This window comes from Mya arenaria, chromosome 2 (genome assembly GCF_026914265.1).
Source record: "Mya arenaria isolate MELC-2E11 chromosome 2, ASM2691426v1".
Taxonomy (NCBI): domain Eukaryota; kingdom Metazoa; phylum Mollusca; class Bivalvia; order Myida; family Myidae; genus Mya; species Mya arenaria.
This window is the reverse complement of record NC_069123.1, coordinates 930,291-950,265: the sequence shown is the minus strand read 5'-3', so window position 1 is coordinate 950,265 and position 19,975 is coordinate 930,291. Positions and strand designations below refer to the sequence as shown.

The 19,975-nt window shown below is 36.9% G+C and overlaps 1 protein-coding gene across 1 annotated transcript; it reads left to right on the top strand.

Moving 5' to 3' along the window:
• Window positions 1-7,077: 7,077 nt before the first annotated feature.
• Window positions 7,078-19,751, top strand: LOC128204905 (plasminogen-like). Its single transcript, XM_052906310.1, has 8 exons — window positions 7,078-7,166; window positions 8,641-8,732; window positions 9,659-9,750; window positions 14,366-14,528; window positions 15,355-15,466; window positions 17,599-17,747; window positions 18,007-18,064; window positions 19,615-19,751. The coding sequence occupies exons 1-8, from the start codon at window positions 7,091-7,093 to the stop codon at window positions 19,749-19,751; spliced, it is 879 nt and encodes a 292-aa protein (XP_052762270.1). The 5' UTR covers window positions 7,078-7,090.
• Window positions 19,752-19,975: the final 224 nt, after the last annotated feature.

Genomic DNA, 19,975 nt, shown 5'->3' with positions numbered 1-19,975 from the left:
TATATATACATGATGTAAACAAATGTAACCAACAGCCCTCAGTCTCTCCTTGGTTAGTATATACATGATGTAACCAGATGTAACCAACGACCCTCAGCCTCTCCTTGGTAAATATATACATGATGTTACCAGATCAAAACAATTAGCCACAGTCTCTCCTTGGTGAGTACATACATGATGTAACCAGATGTAATCAAAGACCCTCAGTCTCTCCTTGGTAAGTATATAAATACATGATGTAAACAAATGTAACCAACAGCCCTCAGTCTCTCCTTGGTTAGTATATACATGATGTAACCAGATGTAACCAACGACCCTCAGTCTCTCCTTGGCAAGTATATACATGATGTTAATGTGTTATTTTTGAGCTTTCATAATAAAGAAGTAAAACGAACTATAAATAACACAAATAGACCGTTAGTATGGTAGAAAACCTTTTCATCTTTGTTTTAAGCCGTCATTTTAAGCAAAATGTTGCCTTCCGACGTAGCATTTATGACGTAATTTATCACGTGGTATACACACACTGGCTGTGAAAGAAAGGAAGTTTCAAGGTATGCCGATTGCAGTTATTGAAGGCGCTGGGGAAGAACAGCCTTGTATCTCGTCTGGAAACGCAGCTTGGCATAAGGATTTATAAGAAATTGGGTAAGAACAATTGTTTTAAAAGCATATAGTTAACATAGAATTTGAGGGGAAAAGGAAGATATTGCTCATCAATACCATTCATTTCTAGATCAGGGGCGGTATTCATAAAACCTCTTAAGTCATTTCCTAACTTAAGTCACTTTCCTAACTTTGACATCTCTTTAGTCATATGAAATAAAAAAGAAGTTCCAAAATCCATTATTTCTATTGACCTTACTTAAAAAAACATACTTAAAATTTTGTTAAAAATACTTAAACATTCCTTTCATTTGACTTTGAAAAAAGAAATTGACTTAAGTTAGGAAATGACTTATGGCCCAAACTTCTTAGGCTTGACAGGCTTAAGTAGCTTATTTCAATTAGCCAAAATATATACTTAAATTGAATTTTGATAGTTAAAATATGGTTTATTGTGATTATCCTAAAGATAAGTCCTATCTTAAGTATAAAAGGTCTTAAAATGTAAAAGTCCTATCTTAAGTACAAAAGGTCTTAAAATGTAAATATTACGCAAATTATTGAAAACAAAAATAGTCAGCTTAGCTTAATCCTTTTTAAGGGGCTTAAGAAGTTTCGAAAAATTGGGGCCAGACGTCTTATGAATACCGGCCTAGGTTTTATTGTATAGGGTGATGCATACAAAATAACCTTCAAAAAGAGAGTGTATCCGAATTTTCTGTAAGATTATAAACTCCGGATTTGTCGTAAAGAAATAAGTATTATAATTGTTAACTTTCCGTTTAAATCTTTTTTTTTGTGAATTTGAACAACATGTAATGCATATACGTGTACTATAAAGGCATTAAATATACTGATATAAGATTTTTGCAGACATTTGCCAACAATGGACTAGGCTAGTTCCCAGACTGGCTTTATGTTGCATACTCTCAAACGACGGAACGAGGACAGAGGAGGGAGCTTGCAAAACCCAGACAAGAAAAAGAGGCTGTAGCTGACGGAAATGTCACATCTAAAGTAGCATTTGAAGCTTCCGAGGATGTCATATACCAGCCAGGTTATTACTAAAATTGAATATATTCCACTTTATACTTGTACTGGTCAAAGTAATGGTATGTTGTAAAGATTAATATTTCACATGATCCTTGATTTATCACACCAGAAACTTTTGGCAAAAACTCCAGCCTTAATTTGTGAAAAAAAACAATGGAGACGAACTACAATAGCATGCTCAATTAATCCCGAATGTAAACTTAAAGTAAACGTTAAGTCCCATGTATTATTGATGATAAACATTTTAAAATTGTTATAAATTCAAGTCTAACGCATTTAGTACTAAAATAATAAGATGGTATTGGCGATGTTAGACAACTTACTATTGTAAAGTAACATTGTTTTCTTTAGAGCATTGTTAAAATAATTATTGAGTTAATTCTCCTAGGCATGTATGTGTATATGACATTTTAAATATTTGTAAATATTGTATTTGTCCTCATGGGCCGTATGGTATTTTGGATATGAAATAAACCATCTTCCTATGAAACACAATTAGTAAGAATTGATTTGAGTGAATGTATGATAACGAACTATATTTGAAACCTTTACAAAGGTTTATTGAATGGTGTATGCAATAAAACCCATAATTATTTCAGATAGAAGACAGAGCTAGAACATGAACTTAGGAGCAGTTTTGTTTCCCATGCCTATGATCTAATTTAGGACTATTTGAACCGTTGAGGTCCAAAGATCCCACGATTGTTGCTCAAAGAAGGTAATTTTTGTTCTTATTGTGTTTTCACATGTATCCAAATTTCAATCAAAATCATAGAAATAATTAGTAACATGGGTAGCTGTTGTTACATAAAGCATTCAAGAACTCGCCTTGTTGTGTAATGTGGAATATTTAATAATAAAAAAACTCGCCTTTAAGATTCGTAGATTTCAAGGACACACTTTCAGATTAATTGGTTATCACTTCATCAAAGCGATATCCGGAGCATTTGTCACACTAAAATACTCGCTTTTGTTTTCAATGACAATTGGGAAAAGCTGGCTGCATCAGAGCGAGTGAGCTTAAAAGGAAGTAGCCACATACCCTGTGGTTCGTCAATTGGTTGTAGGGTTGTAAGTATTGTAAAGTGGTACGGCGGGTAATCCAACCAGCGACCCTTTGACTGATAGTCAGTTGAGTTACCACTAGACAACGGATCCGCTACAAGGGAGACAATTTTCATGTCTGATGTTTGGTTAAAATATTCACTAATTTGAAAAGTTTTAAAAACTGTTAAATTGTCATGTTATACTTTAAATAATGTTCATCTTTTTTCAGTATAGAATGATGTCATTCCACTCAGAGCCGGAGGGCGACCATAAAATCATTACTCCGAAACGAGTGGACCGTTATGTAATTCCTAAGACGCTGAAGTTATAACATGTGTCGTTGGTAATGGAACTAACATGACTGTGAAAGGTATGCCTGTTGATGCCGTTGCTGTCCAGGATCCATTGCTTGTTTGTTGACTGGATTGAAAAGTTTTGACAGTGTGCTATTAGTTGTCCACAATGGTAAAACTGCTAATGGTCGTATCATGGCACGTGTTTTTATTAAAGATATACTCTTACTCCAAAATAAGATTCACCACAATTAATAATATTGTTTTAATTTTCCAAAAGGGATGAATAAATGTCAAAAACAATGGTACTTATGAAGGATCCCGAGTTTAATTTGAAAGAAATAAGCATAAAACACGGTATTTCTACCTTATGATGCTATAGTAGACCACAGAAAATCATTTAGCATTTACCAATCATTAAATATTTTTGCGCTTTCTGCTTTTAAATACACGGTTACAATATTCTTATCAGAAATTAGTATTTTCCATAAATGCATTATTTAGTTAGTAGTTAAAGTTTCATCAGTCAAAATTGATGTTGTTATACATGTGTATGTATTGATTTTGAATAATTGTGTCATTTTAAGGTGATCTCATAAGTAAGTTCCATTTGTAGACATTCTGACGCTCATGAAATCATAGTTTCCTAAACTTCATAAATACTCTCGGCATTGTTGTGATTAGATGTTTGTGTGGAAATGTTTGCTGTTTTCATACATTATATATTTTAGTAGTTTCTCATACAATATTTCCATAATGAATAACTTGGATAGAGAAACCCCTAAATCTTGTTTTCAGTAAATGACTTTCCATTCCTTGTAACGAGTTCTCTCATTTATTAGTTGTATAACACCAGAGACAGTTTCAATACATATCTCAGTCGTTATTTTAGTGTCTAGCTTCATTATTATGCTAAATAGCTGACTAAATATTAAGAATGTATAGAAACTTGAGGAAAGAAAAAGGTCGATGTGATTCCATTTCTGACCTATATACAAATAATTGAAGTAACCACTATTTGTTACCACTATTTTTTATTGAAGCCGGCCGCTGTTACTGTAACTGTTGACAAGAATGACTTTACATTGCTACACTTTCAATAATTCATTGTGCATACTGGTGTAATATTGTTTGTGGTACAGAATCATGTGTAAAATAAATTTGTTTTTATATCGAAATTGTGTTGTTTATATGCTTCACTTTGTAATACAACATCAGGAACGTGACATAAAACAAAGAAGATGTCAACAATTGACGAAATAAAAATGTTTATGATGTGGTTAAAATCTGCTGTTTGCGACTGTTGAGGTCGAAAAACTCTACATGTTCTTGCTGTGAGCTTGACATATTAGTTCGTTCGTCCGATTTAGGGTTGTCCGGGTGGTAACTTGGTCATGGTGTGTCAGCATATCCCATGTCTGTAGATAAAAGGGACTTTACACCAGATTGGCACCAACAAGTTTTTTTCTGTAACGAATCTCAGGACAGTTATTTATCAAAATGTTTTACTCTTTAATATTATGTAAAAAATATACCAAAATGTAAAAATGAATTGTGTCGGAGACTAGGTTCGAACAGGTGTCGCCAAAATTGCAGTCCAGCGTTGAATCCAGTGGGCTACGATGGCTTACCCTAGTTGGAATATTCATCACGTGATAACATCGACTAGCCAATCACGCATAAGGATGAACTCCACTAGGTGTACATACCTGGTAATATTTTTAATGGAAAAATACGAAACAACTGTGAAAAATAAATTAATTGTAAACTATGTGGTACTTCAGGTAGTAAGTTGCAATGCATTGTACACATCGATACTAAGTTTATGTCAGTTTTCGACAAAAAAAAAATTCACTTTCCTCATACGGAGTCTAGCCCCTTTAAATGTCAAAGTCACACTGAAACATCCATGTTCACCTTGATTGGACAGCATGTTGCTAGGCAGACCAATGTCTCGAGGGTAATTTGTTAAAACACCCTTTATTTTGGCTTATCGGTGATCATTGGTCGAATTTGATTTTAATTTATTAGCTTTTGTTTCTCAGAACTATACCATATCCAATAGGCAATGACCATTTTAGAAAAAAAGAAGTTGCGAACAACTATTAGTATCTGAACGTGTTGGATACATTTTGGACACTATTATTATTTTTCTATTTGATATCGAAATTGCATGGAAAAAAAATCAATTCTAGTTTAAGAAAGTGTTTTGGTTTCAGTGGGGTACCACAAAGCGCATGTCAAGTCAATAAGAAACAAAGCCTGATCTACTTATGCCGCCAGAACTTAAACAAAATGCCCATAATTTTAGCATGTATTAAATTGTCAAGAAAAATGAGAGAAAGTGAGGCTGCGAAACATTTAGACGGGTTCTTGATGTACGGGAATTTGAATGTGTGGACTTTTTGTGCTCTACGTCATCCAGTTATGTGTACATTATACAAGTATAGATTAAAATGTACGCTAACACGAGGGAAATAAGGAATGCGATAAGGTGTAAACAAAAATTGTTGTTATCGGTAACTACTAAAACACATTTTTTTTCAGGACGCTTGTTTGCCGTAGTGTGGATTTTTCTCGTAATTTTATAAAAGAAAGTGCATTCTTGAGTAAATATATGAGAGCTGCACTGTTACAGATTGAACGTTTTGACAACTTTTTTTTATTTTTTGTCTTGGAACGAGCCAACTTATGCGAAAATGCATGTTAACCAGTTATATAAGACTGCAGACAAAACATAAGATCGAAGATTTTTATATTGAAGTTAAAAAAAAAATGTTTCATGCATTTTTCCTAAACCGTTATTAATGGTTTAAGCCATAAAACCTTTATTTAAGACCGGAAATATAAAAATCTGCGATCTTATTTTTGTCAGCAGTCTTTCATCATTGGTTGGCAGACCATTCCAAGACAAGAAATAAAAGTTGTAAAAACGGTAAATCTGTGATAGTGCAGCTTTAAAACTTGACAATTTATATTTAAAATGATCAACAAAAGTGATAAGCCCAGATATATGTCGGATGGGTACAGAATCCCGGGTTTTCCAAAAATATAAGTAATGCCAACCTATCAACCCTATATTTTTGGAGATGTAAGAAGAAACAAACAACGTATGGGGGCGTGAGAGAGTTTAAAGAGAACTTTTTACACTAAACTGTAGCGTTTACCTATACGAATAGTTATATGAACCGTATAGCTATATGTACAAGTTCACTAAAGGTCGTGGCTAGCAGCCGCTCAATTTACTTTAGTCTGTACAGCAATATAATATATCATATGTTATATATATTATACAACATCGCCCGCTATATACTAGCATAATCGATTAACAAATTGGTCTATAAAAGATGATCGCAAATAGCTCAACCCCGTCAAGTTATAACAATGACCCTAATAGGTCAATAATCACTACTGACCTTACTGTCCATGTTAGATTTGATCAGACAATTAACTCTCGACCATCTGCCCCATGATCGTCAGATAAAACTGAACATTTGTCACAACACCAATTTTCATAGCGTCCTGATATGATGTCTAAGTTTAAGGCCACACAAAAACCATGTTTGTTTATGTTTGTTCGACCTGAATATCATTTAGGGGGCTTATAAGTTCGAAAGATGTTTTCGTATGACTGAGTCATGTATTTTATTAAACAAGAAAATGATATAACTCTTGCAATATAATGGTTTTACCGACTACATGCTTAAACAATTTCACGAGTCCGGGTTTTATTTATAAGTCGCTGGCACCACTTAAACAAAACATGTTTTAAGGACGGCCTAATGAACTCCTGTTTCCTTTTGTGTTTTTCAGTGAAAATCTTGCTTAGATTTATTTTATGGTCATATTGTTTTACCTTTATACACATGTATATTTGATCAATTAAAAATAAAATGTGTGACGCATATTTGGATAGGTGACTTTTATTTAATAATTTCTCATTTGTTTATGTGTGATAATTTAATAATTTTGCAGACGATAGTTCACCTATTTCTTATCTTGAAGTGATAAACGTGACATTGATATTTAAATGGATTCAACATTTGTGATTGTGAAAATATGGAACTAGCCTACATTTTGTCCGGACTAACATGCCTAGAGATTTGCATTGGTGTTTTTTTATTCAGTTATGGATTGCGTGGGGGGCGTTTGGAATTTTTCTAGATGGTAGGTATATATTAATTTTAGCTCCTGTGTTTTGAAAAAAAACACAAGTCAATGTATTGTTGTATTGTTCGTTGTTGCGCGCCGTCGTCGGCGGAGTCGAGAATGGACTAGGGTTTACCGGTGATAGCCAGGGAAATGAGCCGTGTTTTACCTTTCAGGTGGCCCCGCAGTGCCGGGCTTATGCGGTGGTTTTGTCTTCGCGCATAATATAGCGGGAAATGGGCCTTATCTAGAGTCCCTTGGGTGCGGGGGCATTTGGCGGGGATTTTACCATCAGTTCGGTTGGCTGGACCGAAAGTCAAAGTCCCCGCCAATCCCCGGACCTGGGTGGGGGGAGGGGGGGTGCGTGGTTGCAATTGACTGGTGCATAAACTAATGCTTAGTCACTCTCGTTGTATGATGTTTTCTTAAGGTGTGGGGAAACTGGAGTTTCCGTAGAAACCTAGCGTGTCCGGCTTGGTGACGACCAACCAAAAACGCATACGCCAGGCAAATAAACATTTGGGTACGAACACATCGGAATGGTGATGATACGCTTAAATATTATAACAAGGCCTATTACTCTGTTGTTGTTGTTGTTTAAAATCTGTGTTACGCCCCTTGATTTTTGTGACTTTCATATTATTATTTTTTATTTAATCTTGATGATGCAGCTTCAGATATCATATGTTGTCAATACCGTGGTACATAACCTCATCTTAACGAGCATACATGTACATTGGTGGCAGACCACACATCAGTTAGTATATCCATAACAGACAGCAATCCGGTAAATCGCTGAGAATAGGAGGTAAAGCGTCCCACAAAAGCTTGCAAAGGCTAACATAGATTTTAAATGATATTTTATTTGTTTATCCATTAATAGACGCACGACCTTGCGGCAGACCAGACATTAGACTGGTGATTTGCCGAGATGTATGAGGTACTGTAACGTGCGAGCCAACCAAACAAACACCAACAGATCGCCGAGCTTTCAGGCGTAATAAAACAAACACCAACAGATCCCTTCAGGGAAAAGCATGCTCGACCCTGAAGGGGTCCACTGGTCTTTATATAACTTCTCTATCCGTCTACAGCTGACCGTTACAGTACGGAGACCTGTGAAAGCTTGCAACGTATACCATAGATTTAAAATAATATATTATTATATGTATCAATTAACAGACACGCCCTCTTGCGGCGGTGAGTTGCCGAGATGTATTTGGTTCGGAGTTCCGCGAAAGCTTCAAGCGTATGCCATATATCTTAAATGGTATATTATTATATGTATCCATTAACAAACGGTGGTGAGTTGCCGAGATGTTGTAGGAACGGAGACCCGGGAAAGCATGCATAGTTTACCATAGCTTTATAATGTTCTTTTATTTAGTGTATCCGAATTAGTTGCACAGATGTTTCAGATACGGGGACTCGTACGTGCTTGCACAGTCTACCATCTGTATAAAATGTTATGTCATCGTTTATCCATCAACAGACACGCCCCCTTGCGGCTTACCACATATCAGTCCGGTTAGCCGCCGAATAATAGGAGGGAAGGAGGCCCGCGTCGACTCTTGGCCATGGATGGTATGGAGATGTTAAATCTTGTGTTTATATAACTTACAATTATTCTCTTTCAAACAAAATGGACATATGTAATAGTAAGATGACATGAAGTAAATTCTTAATGCAATAGAATGTGCGGAGTGAGCGTAGCGAATGAGGCCTTCTTAATCATTAAGAAATTCCTTTAGGTCATATAACTGACTTAGAATACAACCTCATTGGCTGATACTTTGATAACGCAAAATCTGACGTAGGGAGTGTGTATCGGATCAGTGACAGTAGGTGGACTTTAAACGCCCGCGAAGGGTGAAATTCTTAATGATTAAGTCTAGTACTTAACAATTGCCTATCATTGGCTGTTTTCTAAATAAAGTTAAATTGTATTTCTGTGTAATTCTACCGTTCCCGAATACAATAAGGTGATTCATGGTCATGGCCGTTGTGCCGTAGTTGACCCAGTTTTAATATTGTTTAAAACTTTGTTACATTTTTCATAATCATGGCAACAACATAACGTTCAACATGTACATTTACCCATCTTTAACTATCCAATATTAGCAATAAAACAAATTTATCCAATGTGTGAGTTATACACATTTCGAATGTATTTTTAGATTATCTGCCCATGCGCGCAGGTAGTATTAATACCGCAAAATCCGAAGAACTACTTCTATTCATGTCGTTTCTTACCCATTTTTGCGTCAATGCGCCCTTGTGCGAGTATGAATTCGTACTAGTTCGGCTTTTTCCGCGCTGTACTGAGTATGAGTTCTCACTAGTTCGGTTATTTCCGCGCTGTACTGAGTATGAGTTCTCACTAGTTCGGTTATTTCCGCGCTGTACTGAGTATGAGTTCTCACTAGTTCGGTTATTTCCGCGCTGAATCACGAAATGATTACTTTTTTTATTACCTACTAGTTCCCATGAACATGGTTTCTGCTTAACAGGCTCTGATGGCCAAAGACAAACAGACAGCATGTGGAGGCAGCGTCCTTAACAAGCGCCTGATTCTGACGGCCGTTCACTGCTTCGCTAACTCGTAAGTTCATTCGGGGCATCTCGACCATTTTTATCGAAAACAACATGGATGTAGGTTACACACCACCATTGTCATTTCCTCTATAATTCAATGTGAAATGATTATTTTTAGATAACATTTAAAGGCATTTCGAGCGAATGCAGACTATGATAAACATATATATTCTTAAAGTACACGCATTAAATTATCTTTTACGCCAATAAAGGGGGGGGGGGGGGGTCAAGTTATTCCTAAGAAAAATCTCTCCACTTGAAAAACAAACTCTAAAAATTGCACAGTCCGCCATGACAGTTCTTCCAAAATGACCTTTCAACTATAGGGCAACAGTTTATGCTTAAATCTCTATTCTAAATTATAAATCAAGCAATAATAGATATTCAAGGTATAAAAGTTTCAGGAATAATGATAATTTTGATATACAGTGTATTGAGCATGTGAAAACATGTCTATCAGTCATAAAAAACATTATTTTTTATTGAGAATTTTCCGCACAACGGAAGTACATATGACGCAATGGTGACGTCATACCTATAACTAAACCCGTCCCTGCATTTTCTATGAAAAACACTTTCGATTAGTCCTTCATACATAAATACACCCAAAACTAGCTCAATCTGATAGTCTGTGTCAGGTTTTCCAGTTACACTGTCCGTCACCCAAGTGCCTGTGCGTCTGTATTTTCTAAGGCGTTTTGGCCCAAAATGCCATTCTTTGAGGTTTTTCAACTGAACCTGGATTCAAATGGCATCCTAAGCATCAAATGGGGCAGTTCTACAAATCTTTGCACACATTTCAAGTTCTCGCAGTCAAATTTTCACCAAATTTGGACATTTTCAGTGCTCGTAAGATTACAGACGACTTAATTTATTAAAGAAAATAGACGAAAGTTGTGAAAACCAGGAAATAGCATATTTTGATCAACCGGACAAGATAAATGCATTTAATTGTGAAAATTTGCCAGAAATAGTGAAATGCAATACATTTCTTGCCAAAAATGACACTTTTTAAACAAAGCAGTTTGGTCCCTTTTAGGTTACACACCACCATTATCATTTCCTCTATAATTCAATGTGAAATGATTATGTTTAGACAACATTTAAAGGCATTTCGAGCGAATGCAGACTATGATAAACATATATGTTCTTAAAGTACAAGCTTTAAATTACCTTTTACGCCAATAAAAAAGGGGGGTCAAGTTATTCTTAAGAAAAATCTCTCCACTTGAAAAACAAACTCTAAAAATTGCACAGTCCGCCATGACAGTTCTTCCTAAATGACCTTTCAACTATAGGGCAACAGTTTATGCTTAAATCTCTATTCTAAATTATAAATCAAGCAATGATAGATACTCAAGGTATAAAAGTTTCAGGAAAAATGATATTTTTGATTTACAGTGTATTGAGCATGTGAAAACATGTCTATCAGTCATAAAAACACTACATTTAATTATTGATGCAATTCAAAAATTTACGAACTTCTTTTACTGAAGTGCCGACATTCATCCGAGGTTGTTTTCGATAAAAATGGCCGAGGAATTCCGAATGTCGTAAGTTCTGTTAATAGATATCCTGTCCATTATACGAGAGTAAGAGTACATGATAATCATATTTGGTTTTAATGTCAAGAAAACCTGCAGCGTGTGTTGACAACGCCCCAATCAGGCGATAAGATTTATAAGTAAGTTCTGTTTTCAGTAAAAGTTAGATGACATCAATTAAAACCTTCATGATTAAGAATGGGCGGAGTGAGCGTAAGTTGAAATTCTTAATGATTAAGCCTAGTACTTAATGATTGCCTATCTGCAATTCCATTGGCTGTTTGTAGGTTGTATTCTATGGTATCTTATTTTTCAGTTTAAAAATGATACCAGAAATGGTTGACTTAAAATGGCTGATGATTTCAGAAATGGTTGACTTAAAATGGCTGATGATATCAGAAAAGGTTGACTTAAAATGGCTGTTGATATAATAAATGGTTAACTTAAAATGGCTGATGATATCAGAAATGTTTGACTTAAAATGGCTGTTGATATCGGAAATGGTTGACTAAAATGGCTTTGATATCAGAAATGGTTGATTTAAAATCGCTGTTGATATCAGATGGTTGACTTAAAATGGCTGTTGATATCAGAAATGGTTGACTTAAAATGGCTGTTGATATCAGAAATGGTTGACTTAAAATGGCTGTTGATATCAGAAATAGTTGACTTAAAATGGCTGTTGATATCAGAAATGGTTGACTTAAAATGGCTGCAATGCAAAACACAATCTATGCCTGTATTAAGTTTCAGGTATTAAACGGTAGCGATTAAATTGTGAACGTTTACTCTAACAGTGTGTGTATACCACGTGATAAATTACGTCATATATGCTTCATCGGAAGGCAACATTTTGCTAAGAATGAAGACTTGAATCAAAGATGACTTTTCTATTTCTACACCATTTTTTATAAAACAAAGGACAGTCTATTCCGCTTTAAGAGCCTCACCTTCGTTTTATAATCGAATTTTGATAAGGTGATTAGTTTCATCAAACACTTCGACAAACCTGTTTCCAAAATATTGTTTTGACAGTGCTCCGTCAGACGGCCGTATTGTGAAAAGGTTTGTCGAAGTGTTTTAAGAAACTCAACTCTCAATCAAACTCTGGTAAAAGACCGAAGGCGGGGCTCCGTAAGCGGCGTAGACTGCGCTATGTTTCATTTAAAATGGTGGAGAAATAGTGAAGTTATCTTTGTTTAAAGCCTTCAATCGAAGCAAAATATTGCCTTCCGACGTAGCATTTATGACGCTATTTATCACGTGGTATACATTCACAGTCTAAACTTGGGCATCAAAATCCTGCAGGAAATAGGAAGAACATGGCGGAATATCCTTAATGAAACGTTGTCACGAAATCATTTAATTCCTTTTCAATCCCACTCATTACGAAATGGCATGTGAATCTGTATTAATAAAGATTCATGACTGTTTACAATAATTTGTAATGAAAAGGTAACGTGCCTGATTTTGATTATGTGCATGGCAGCAATAAAGTTATTATGAAATTGTAGATTAACCACAAAGACTGAGATGCTCGCCCATCGAACGACGTCATAAAATTAGTCTGCAGTGTTACTTGGATTTCAATTTTGCTTTTTTAAGCTGTTAACAACATTTACACTAGTAAGCACGGTAACAATACTAATGATCCTGATATCAAATGTCATTGCCATATTTAAACAGTTGGGATCAAAGCAAGGGACCTGACATCAAACGTCTTTGCTACTTTTAGAAGTCATATTTCCTACAATCCTAAATACATTTCATTTGTAAGACTGTTGCTCAGGTGACATAAGTGTCCATGTACATACAGCGTACAGGCGTACTCATTATGTTACGGATAATCTTTAACCATTTATTAACCATTCAGGCTCCTACTCAAGCCCTGTTTAGTGTATTTGGGTAAACCTCGTGTGATAACACGTGACTTAATGTAGTGTGGTACGTGTTCCACGTACAGAGATTAATACCTTAAAAGTGACACTCTTATTCAAAATCAATACATACACATGTATAACAAACATCAATTCTGTCTGATAAACCATTAACTACTGACTAAATAATGCATTTATGGAAAATATAAATTACTGATAACAAGATTGTAGCTGTGTATTTAATAGCATAAAGCGCAACAATATTAAATGATTGGTGAGTGCTTAAAGATTGATTTACTGTGGTCTACTATAGTCTCATAAGGTAAAAATACCGTGTTTTATTCTCATTTCTTTCAAATTAAAATCGGTATCCTTCATCAGAACCATTGTTTTCGACATTTATTCATCCCTTTTGGAATATTATTAATTGTGGTAAATCTTATTTGAGAGTAAGAGTGCATCTTTAACCATTCAGGCTCCCATTCAAGCCCTCTGCTTGTTTTGTGTATTTGGGTAAACGTCGTGTGACAACTCATGACTTAATGCAATGTGGTACGTGTTCCACGTACAGACATTTATACTTTTAACGTACACGTACACTAATGAATGTTCTCTTTCATTTGAACTTCGGGATGCCCATTCGAAACACCTCGGCCATTTTCCACCGAATACAATCTTGGATGTATATGGACGGATTACGATGTCAGAAATCTTTACATTTAACTACGCTGCCAGCAGATCGCGTAGTTATTTCAATTAAGCGCTTAAACTTTATATTTTTACTCTTGGAAATCTTAATTATTTATGCAATTATTCACTTCAAAGGCAAATATTTTAAACTAAGATATTCAAAATGCACGTAAAACACTACACTCAATGAATACTATTTTTTACAAACTCCTACTGATGATGGCCGATGTACCGGTATACATCCGATGTTGTTTTCGATGGAAAATACCCGAGGTGTTCCGTACGCGGGGTAGTCTGGATGCATTGGACTTTTTTAAAAATCATTTTTACGAAACGTACCTTCATCTTTTTTGGACAAGCGTATAAATAGTTCATCTATTGGCAATCTTTTGCACCAGTCAATTGTAACCACGCCAGTCCTCCTTCCTAAGGCCCGGGGGATAGCGGAGACTTTGGGGTCGTGGTTACAATTGACTGGTGCATTACTTAACTTGTATTCACTAAATTCCAGAATCCCCACCGAGTCTCCTTCCGCCTGGACGGTGTATCTAGGTAAACATCACGTGACAACACGTGATTCGTCGGAACGTTCGTTTAACATACAGACGTACGTGCCCCATCCCGACTTTAACAATGACACGCTTGAGAATGATATTGCCATAATCATGCTGGACGTAAGTGTATTGTCATGATCAGCGGCTGTTCCTTTTTTAGTGTGTGTATACCACGTGATAAATTACGTCATAAATGCTATGTCGGAAGGCAACATTTTGCTTAAAATGAAGACTTAAAACAAAGATAATTACACCATTTAAATGAAACAAAGGGCAGTCTATGTCGCTTAAGGAGCCTCGTCCTTGTTTTATTTCCGGAGTTGGGTGAAGAATGACAAACTAGTTTCCAAAATAATTTTGATAGTGCTCCGTCAGACGGCCGTTATGTGAAAAGGTTTGTCGAAGTGTTTAGGAAACCAAACTCTCAATCAAACTCTGGTAAAAGTACAAAGGCGGGGTTCCCCAAGCGGCGTTGACTGCGCTACGTTTTACATTTGTAATTAAAATGGTGACGAAATAGTGAAATATTGAAGTTATCTTTGTTTAAATGCTTCAATCGAAGCAAAATATTGCCTTTCAACGTAGCATTTATGACGCAATTTATCACGTGGTAGACACACACTGCTTTTTAAAGAAAAATAAAACTAAAATTATTGTCATAACCTTATGTCCCTGGCAGCGTGTATAATATGAATAGCAATTTAACGTAACAGGTGTTTTGAAATATAACATGGACAATACAGAACAAAACAGAACGTGACCTTGTATGTTAAGCTAAACGTTATAATAATTTCCATAGGAGTTTAAAACTCATTAAATTTCTCTTTAAATATATTATTAAATACAGTATATAATTATATTAAAGTAATATAGTCAATATGAGTAAAACGTATTTGAAATGATCGTTTTACTATTTTTATGCTTATACGATGTGGGATTTTTTCAGAGGGACATCGAGTTTTCGGACGCCATATTGCCTATCTGTATCCCGCCCTCAGCAAACCACGTGGTTCCAACGGGCACATATTGTTACGTCACAGGATGGGGAGAATCTAGGGGTATGAACCTATAACAAATCAATAATGAAACGTTTTTGAAAGCAACTGAGTTCTTTATCTGAATTATAAATTTTAACTAGATTTGTACGCCGAAGTCTGATACACGAGTGATGGCTGTGTGATATGGATGTCCTAACTGAATGATACTGAGGTGTTGGCTGCGCTGTATTATACTGAGGTGCTGGCTATATGATACTGAGGTGCTGGCTATATGATACTGAGGTGCTGGCTATATGATACTGAGGTGCTGGCTATATGATACGGAGGTGTTGGCTGTATGATACTGAGGTGCTGACTGTATGATACTGAGGTGTTGGCTGTATGATACGGAGGTGTTGGCTGTATGATACTAAGGTGCTGACTGTATGATACTTAAGTGTTGGCTGTATGATACTGGGGTGTTGGCTGTATGATACTGAGGTGTTGGCTGTATGATACTGAGGTGTTGGCTGTATGATACTGAGGTGCTGGCTGTATGATACTGAGGTGTTGGCTGTATGATACTGAGGTGTTGGCTGTATGATACTAAGGTGCTGACTGTATGATACTTAAGTGTTGGCTGTATGATACTGGGGTGTTGGCTGTATGATACTGAGGTGTTGGCTGTATGATACTGAGGTGTTGGCTGTATGATACGGAGGTGTTGGCTGTATGATACTGAGGTGTTGGCTGTATGATACTGAGGTGTTGGCTGTATGATACTGAGGTGTTGGCTGTTTGATACTGAGGTGCTGGCTGTATGATACTGAGGTGCTGACTGTATGATACTGAGGTGTTGGTTGTATGATACTGAGGTGTTTGCTGCGCTGTATGATACTGGGGGTTGGTTGTATGATACTGAGGTGCTGACTGTATGATACTGAGGTGTTGGTTGTATGATACTGAGGTGTTTGCTGCGCTGTATTATACTGGGGGTTGGTTGTATGAAACTGATGTGCTGGCTGTATGATACTGAAGTGTTGGCTGTATAATACCGAGATGTTGGCTGTATAATACTGAGGTCCTTGCTGGCTGTATGATACGTAGGTGTTGGCTGTATGATACTGAGGTGTTGACTGTTTGATACTGAGGTGCGGTCTGTATGGTACTGATGTGTTGGCTGTTTGATACTGAGGTGCTTGTTGTATAATACTGAGATGATGGCTGTATTAACTGAGGTGCCGGCTTTATTTACTGTGGTGCCGGATGTATGATACTGAGGTGTTGGCTGTATTGTACTGAGGTGTTGGCTGTTTGATACTGAGGTGCCGGCTGTATGATACGGAGGTGTTGGCTGTATGATACTGAGGTGTTGGCTGTTTGATATTGAGGTGCCGTCTGTATGATACTGAGGTATTGGCTGTATGATACTGAGGTGTTGGCTGTTTGATACTGAGGTGCCGGCTCTATGATACTGAGGTGTTGGCTGTATGATACTGAGGTGTTGGCTGTATGATACTGAGGTGTTGGTTGTATGATACTGAGTTGTTGGCTGTATGATACTTAGATGCCGGCTGTATGATACTGAGGTGTTGGCTGTATGATACTGGGGGTGTTGGCTGTATGATACTGAAATGTTGGCTGTTTGATACTGAGGTGCCGGCTGTATGATATTGAGGTTTTGGCTGTATTGTACTGAGGTGATAACTGTATGACTCTGAGATGCTGGCTGTTTGATACTGAGGTGCCGGCTGTATGATACTGATGTTTTGGCTTTATTGTACTGAGGTGATAACTGTATGACTCTGAGATGCTGGCTGTTTGATACTGAGGTGCCGGATGTATGATACTGAGGTTTTGGCTGTATTGTACTGAGGTGATAACTGTATGACTCTGAGATGTTGGCTGTTTGATACTGAGGTGCCGGCTGTATGATACTGAGGTTTTGGCTGTATTGTACTGAGGTGATAACTGTATGACTCTGAGATGCTGGCTGTTTGATACTGAGATGCTGGCTATACGTTTCTCTTCTTGCATTTGTATCGTTGCATTTTTTGTAAATCGTTCGCTTACTTCGTTATTTTTTTATTTTTTTTTAGCGTTAAATTGGTACTACAGATACGTGACCAATCACATACGATTGTAAAGTCGGCAGTATTTTTCAATCAGTTGATATGAAGTTTGGAAACCAGCACTTTTGTTTATCTTCCTAGGTACAGGCGATCGCAACGTGCTGAACCAAGCGAGCGTTCCCATTCTGCACAACTACTGGTGCTCACGTCAGGACTGGTATGGGAACAAGTTCTTCTGGAAGGTGACATTCTGTGCCGGATTCAAGAGCGGGACAAGAGATGCTTGCACGGTAGGATGCAATGTTCTTATTCTTGTTCGTATTTGGATCTAAGAACGATGTAGCTAATCGGATTGCCTGATATAAATAACTGACCTATACAATGAATTAAGTGATTGATGCATGCTTATAAGATTGACTTATAATAAGTTACATATTGAATAATTTGTTTTTCATTGTTAAGCTATTTTGAGGACTAATTTCGTGTAGTTAATTAAGTTAAGATAGCCTAGTGGTACATCTATTAAGTTGTTTTATCTTGTCTTTTAAGGGCGATAGTGGTGGACCTCTTGCCTGTAAAGCTAAGAACGGGAGGTGGTATGTTCAAGGTATGGTTATCTTCTGGTTAAGATAAATACTCCTTTTAGTGTATGCTAAAAACTCCCAGAACGTCAGATTACCACAGTATAACTCGAGACGTTTTCAAGATACCTTAATAAGTCCCCAACCGTTTTACCGCAGGGGACTAAATGTTTACCCTCCGTCCGTCCATCCGTCCCCTCCTCCCTTTGTCCGTCTGTCTGTCCGTCCGTCCGTCCGTCAGTCTTCATGTCCGTTCGTCCGCCCGTCTGTCTGTCTGTATGTACGTCCTTCCAGCCGTCACTCCGTCGTCCTTCCGTCCGGAAACATGGGCACTGTAATAACTCAATAAGTATGAATGGTAGGAGATTATGCAAGTCATTTAAACAAAAATAAAGTCGGAACAATTGTGGTTGCTATTTGACAACGAAAGAAGTAAAAGTAACACTTTTTGACTGGATCTTGGCTTAACTCAAAACGTATCAACACTCCATTTTTGAAACTTGGTTAGAATGCAACTAAGGGATTTTCATGTCATTAACAAAAACAATTTGACTTATTCTGCGTCAGAAAAAGTGTAAATGTTTTTTCGTGCGTCCGGAAAAATTGATCCTGCGATAACTCAAGAAGATTGCAAGTTAGGTATATGTGACAGTTTGTAAGTGGTTAGGCACCCATAAACATTTTGAAACTTTGAGCTTGGTCAAGGTCACCTGCTCTAAATTTAAAAAAAGAGTTATGAACCAGTGAAACCTGGTTATTAGAAATTCGCATGTCGTTGTTCATGGGCGGGCTTGCGGCGTCAAACTTAGCTATGAAACTGAATAACTTTAGTAAGGGTTGACATATCTTAAATGAACTTGGTATTTACAAAGAGTTTAAGGAGTCCTTTCATGGGATTGCGTGTTGGGCTCCTTGGATCAAGGCCAAGGTCACTGAAACTAAAAATAGAAAAACGGTTGATACTGAATAATTTTAGCAAGGGCTGACATATCTTGACCAAACTATAGGAAGAGATTATGGCTATATTTCATAGGATTGCGTTATGTGTCCCTAGGGTCAAGGTCAAGGTCACTGTAATTAAAAATAGAGAAACGGTTGAAACTGAATAATTTTATTTAGGGTTGACATATCTTGACTAAGCGTGGTAATTAGGAAGAGTTTATGGAGACCATTCATTGGATTGCGTATGTGGTCTAGGTCAAGGTCACTGTTGCTAAAAAAGACAAACGGTTGAGACTGAATCGCCCAATGAAGGCTGAAGTTCTTCTGTCAATCAATGGAAACCTCGTTTCGTGGCATTGTGGTGTTTCTTTTTTCTTCGTATACACATATAGTGCAAATTATACTATAGTGATAAAATATGGTTGGTATCGATGTATATTTCGAGGTGAAATGTTTGGTATTGCCTTTCAGTGCCCCAACTCTTCCATTGGGCAATTGGCAATTGTGATGCACATTTATCGACTATCAGTGGAATAATGACCATTCTTTTTGTGACGGCGATCGACATTGTGGGCCATATATGTTCCCTGGACACATTTCACTTGTGTATTATATCAGGATCTTGTATTTCTAGGAGTGACAAGTTGGGGTTTTGACTGTGGACAGGAAAACTGGCCCGGAATCTACACGGACGTGTCTGTCTACGCTGCCTGGATCCGCCACACTGCTTTATCTCTCGGGATACCCATATTAAACGATGATTCATTATAATAGTGTATATTTGTCACTTTGACGAATTGTTAGTATCAAAATTAAAGATAAAATTGTTAATTGTGCAGTACAGAACAGTATAACAACGTTGGTGCATGTTTTATGCAGGGCATCTGTTTTTTTAGGATGTTTTGATGATTGCCAAGCTTAAGGTTACAGTTTTAGATTTTGAATACTAATTAAACAAGGTCACCGCGACTGTGACATTAAAAGCATCGGGGCTC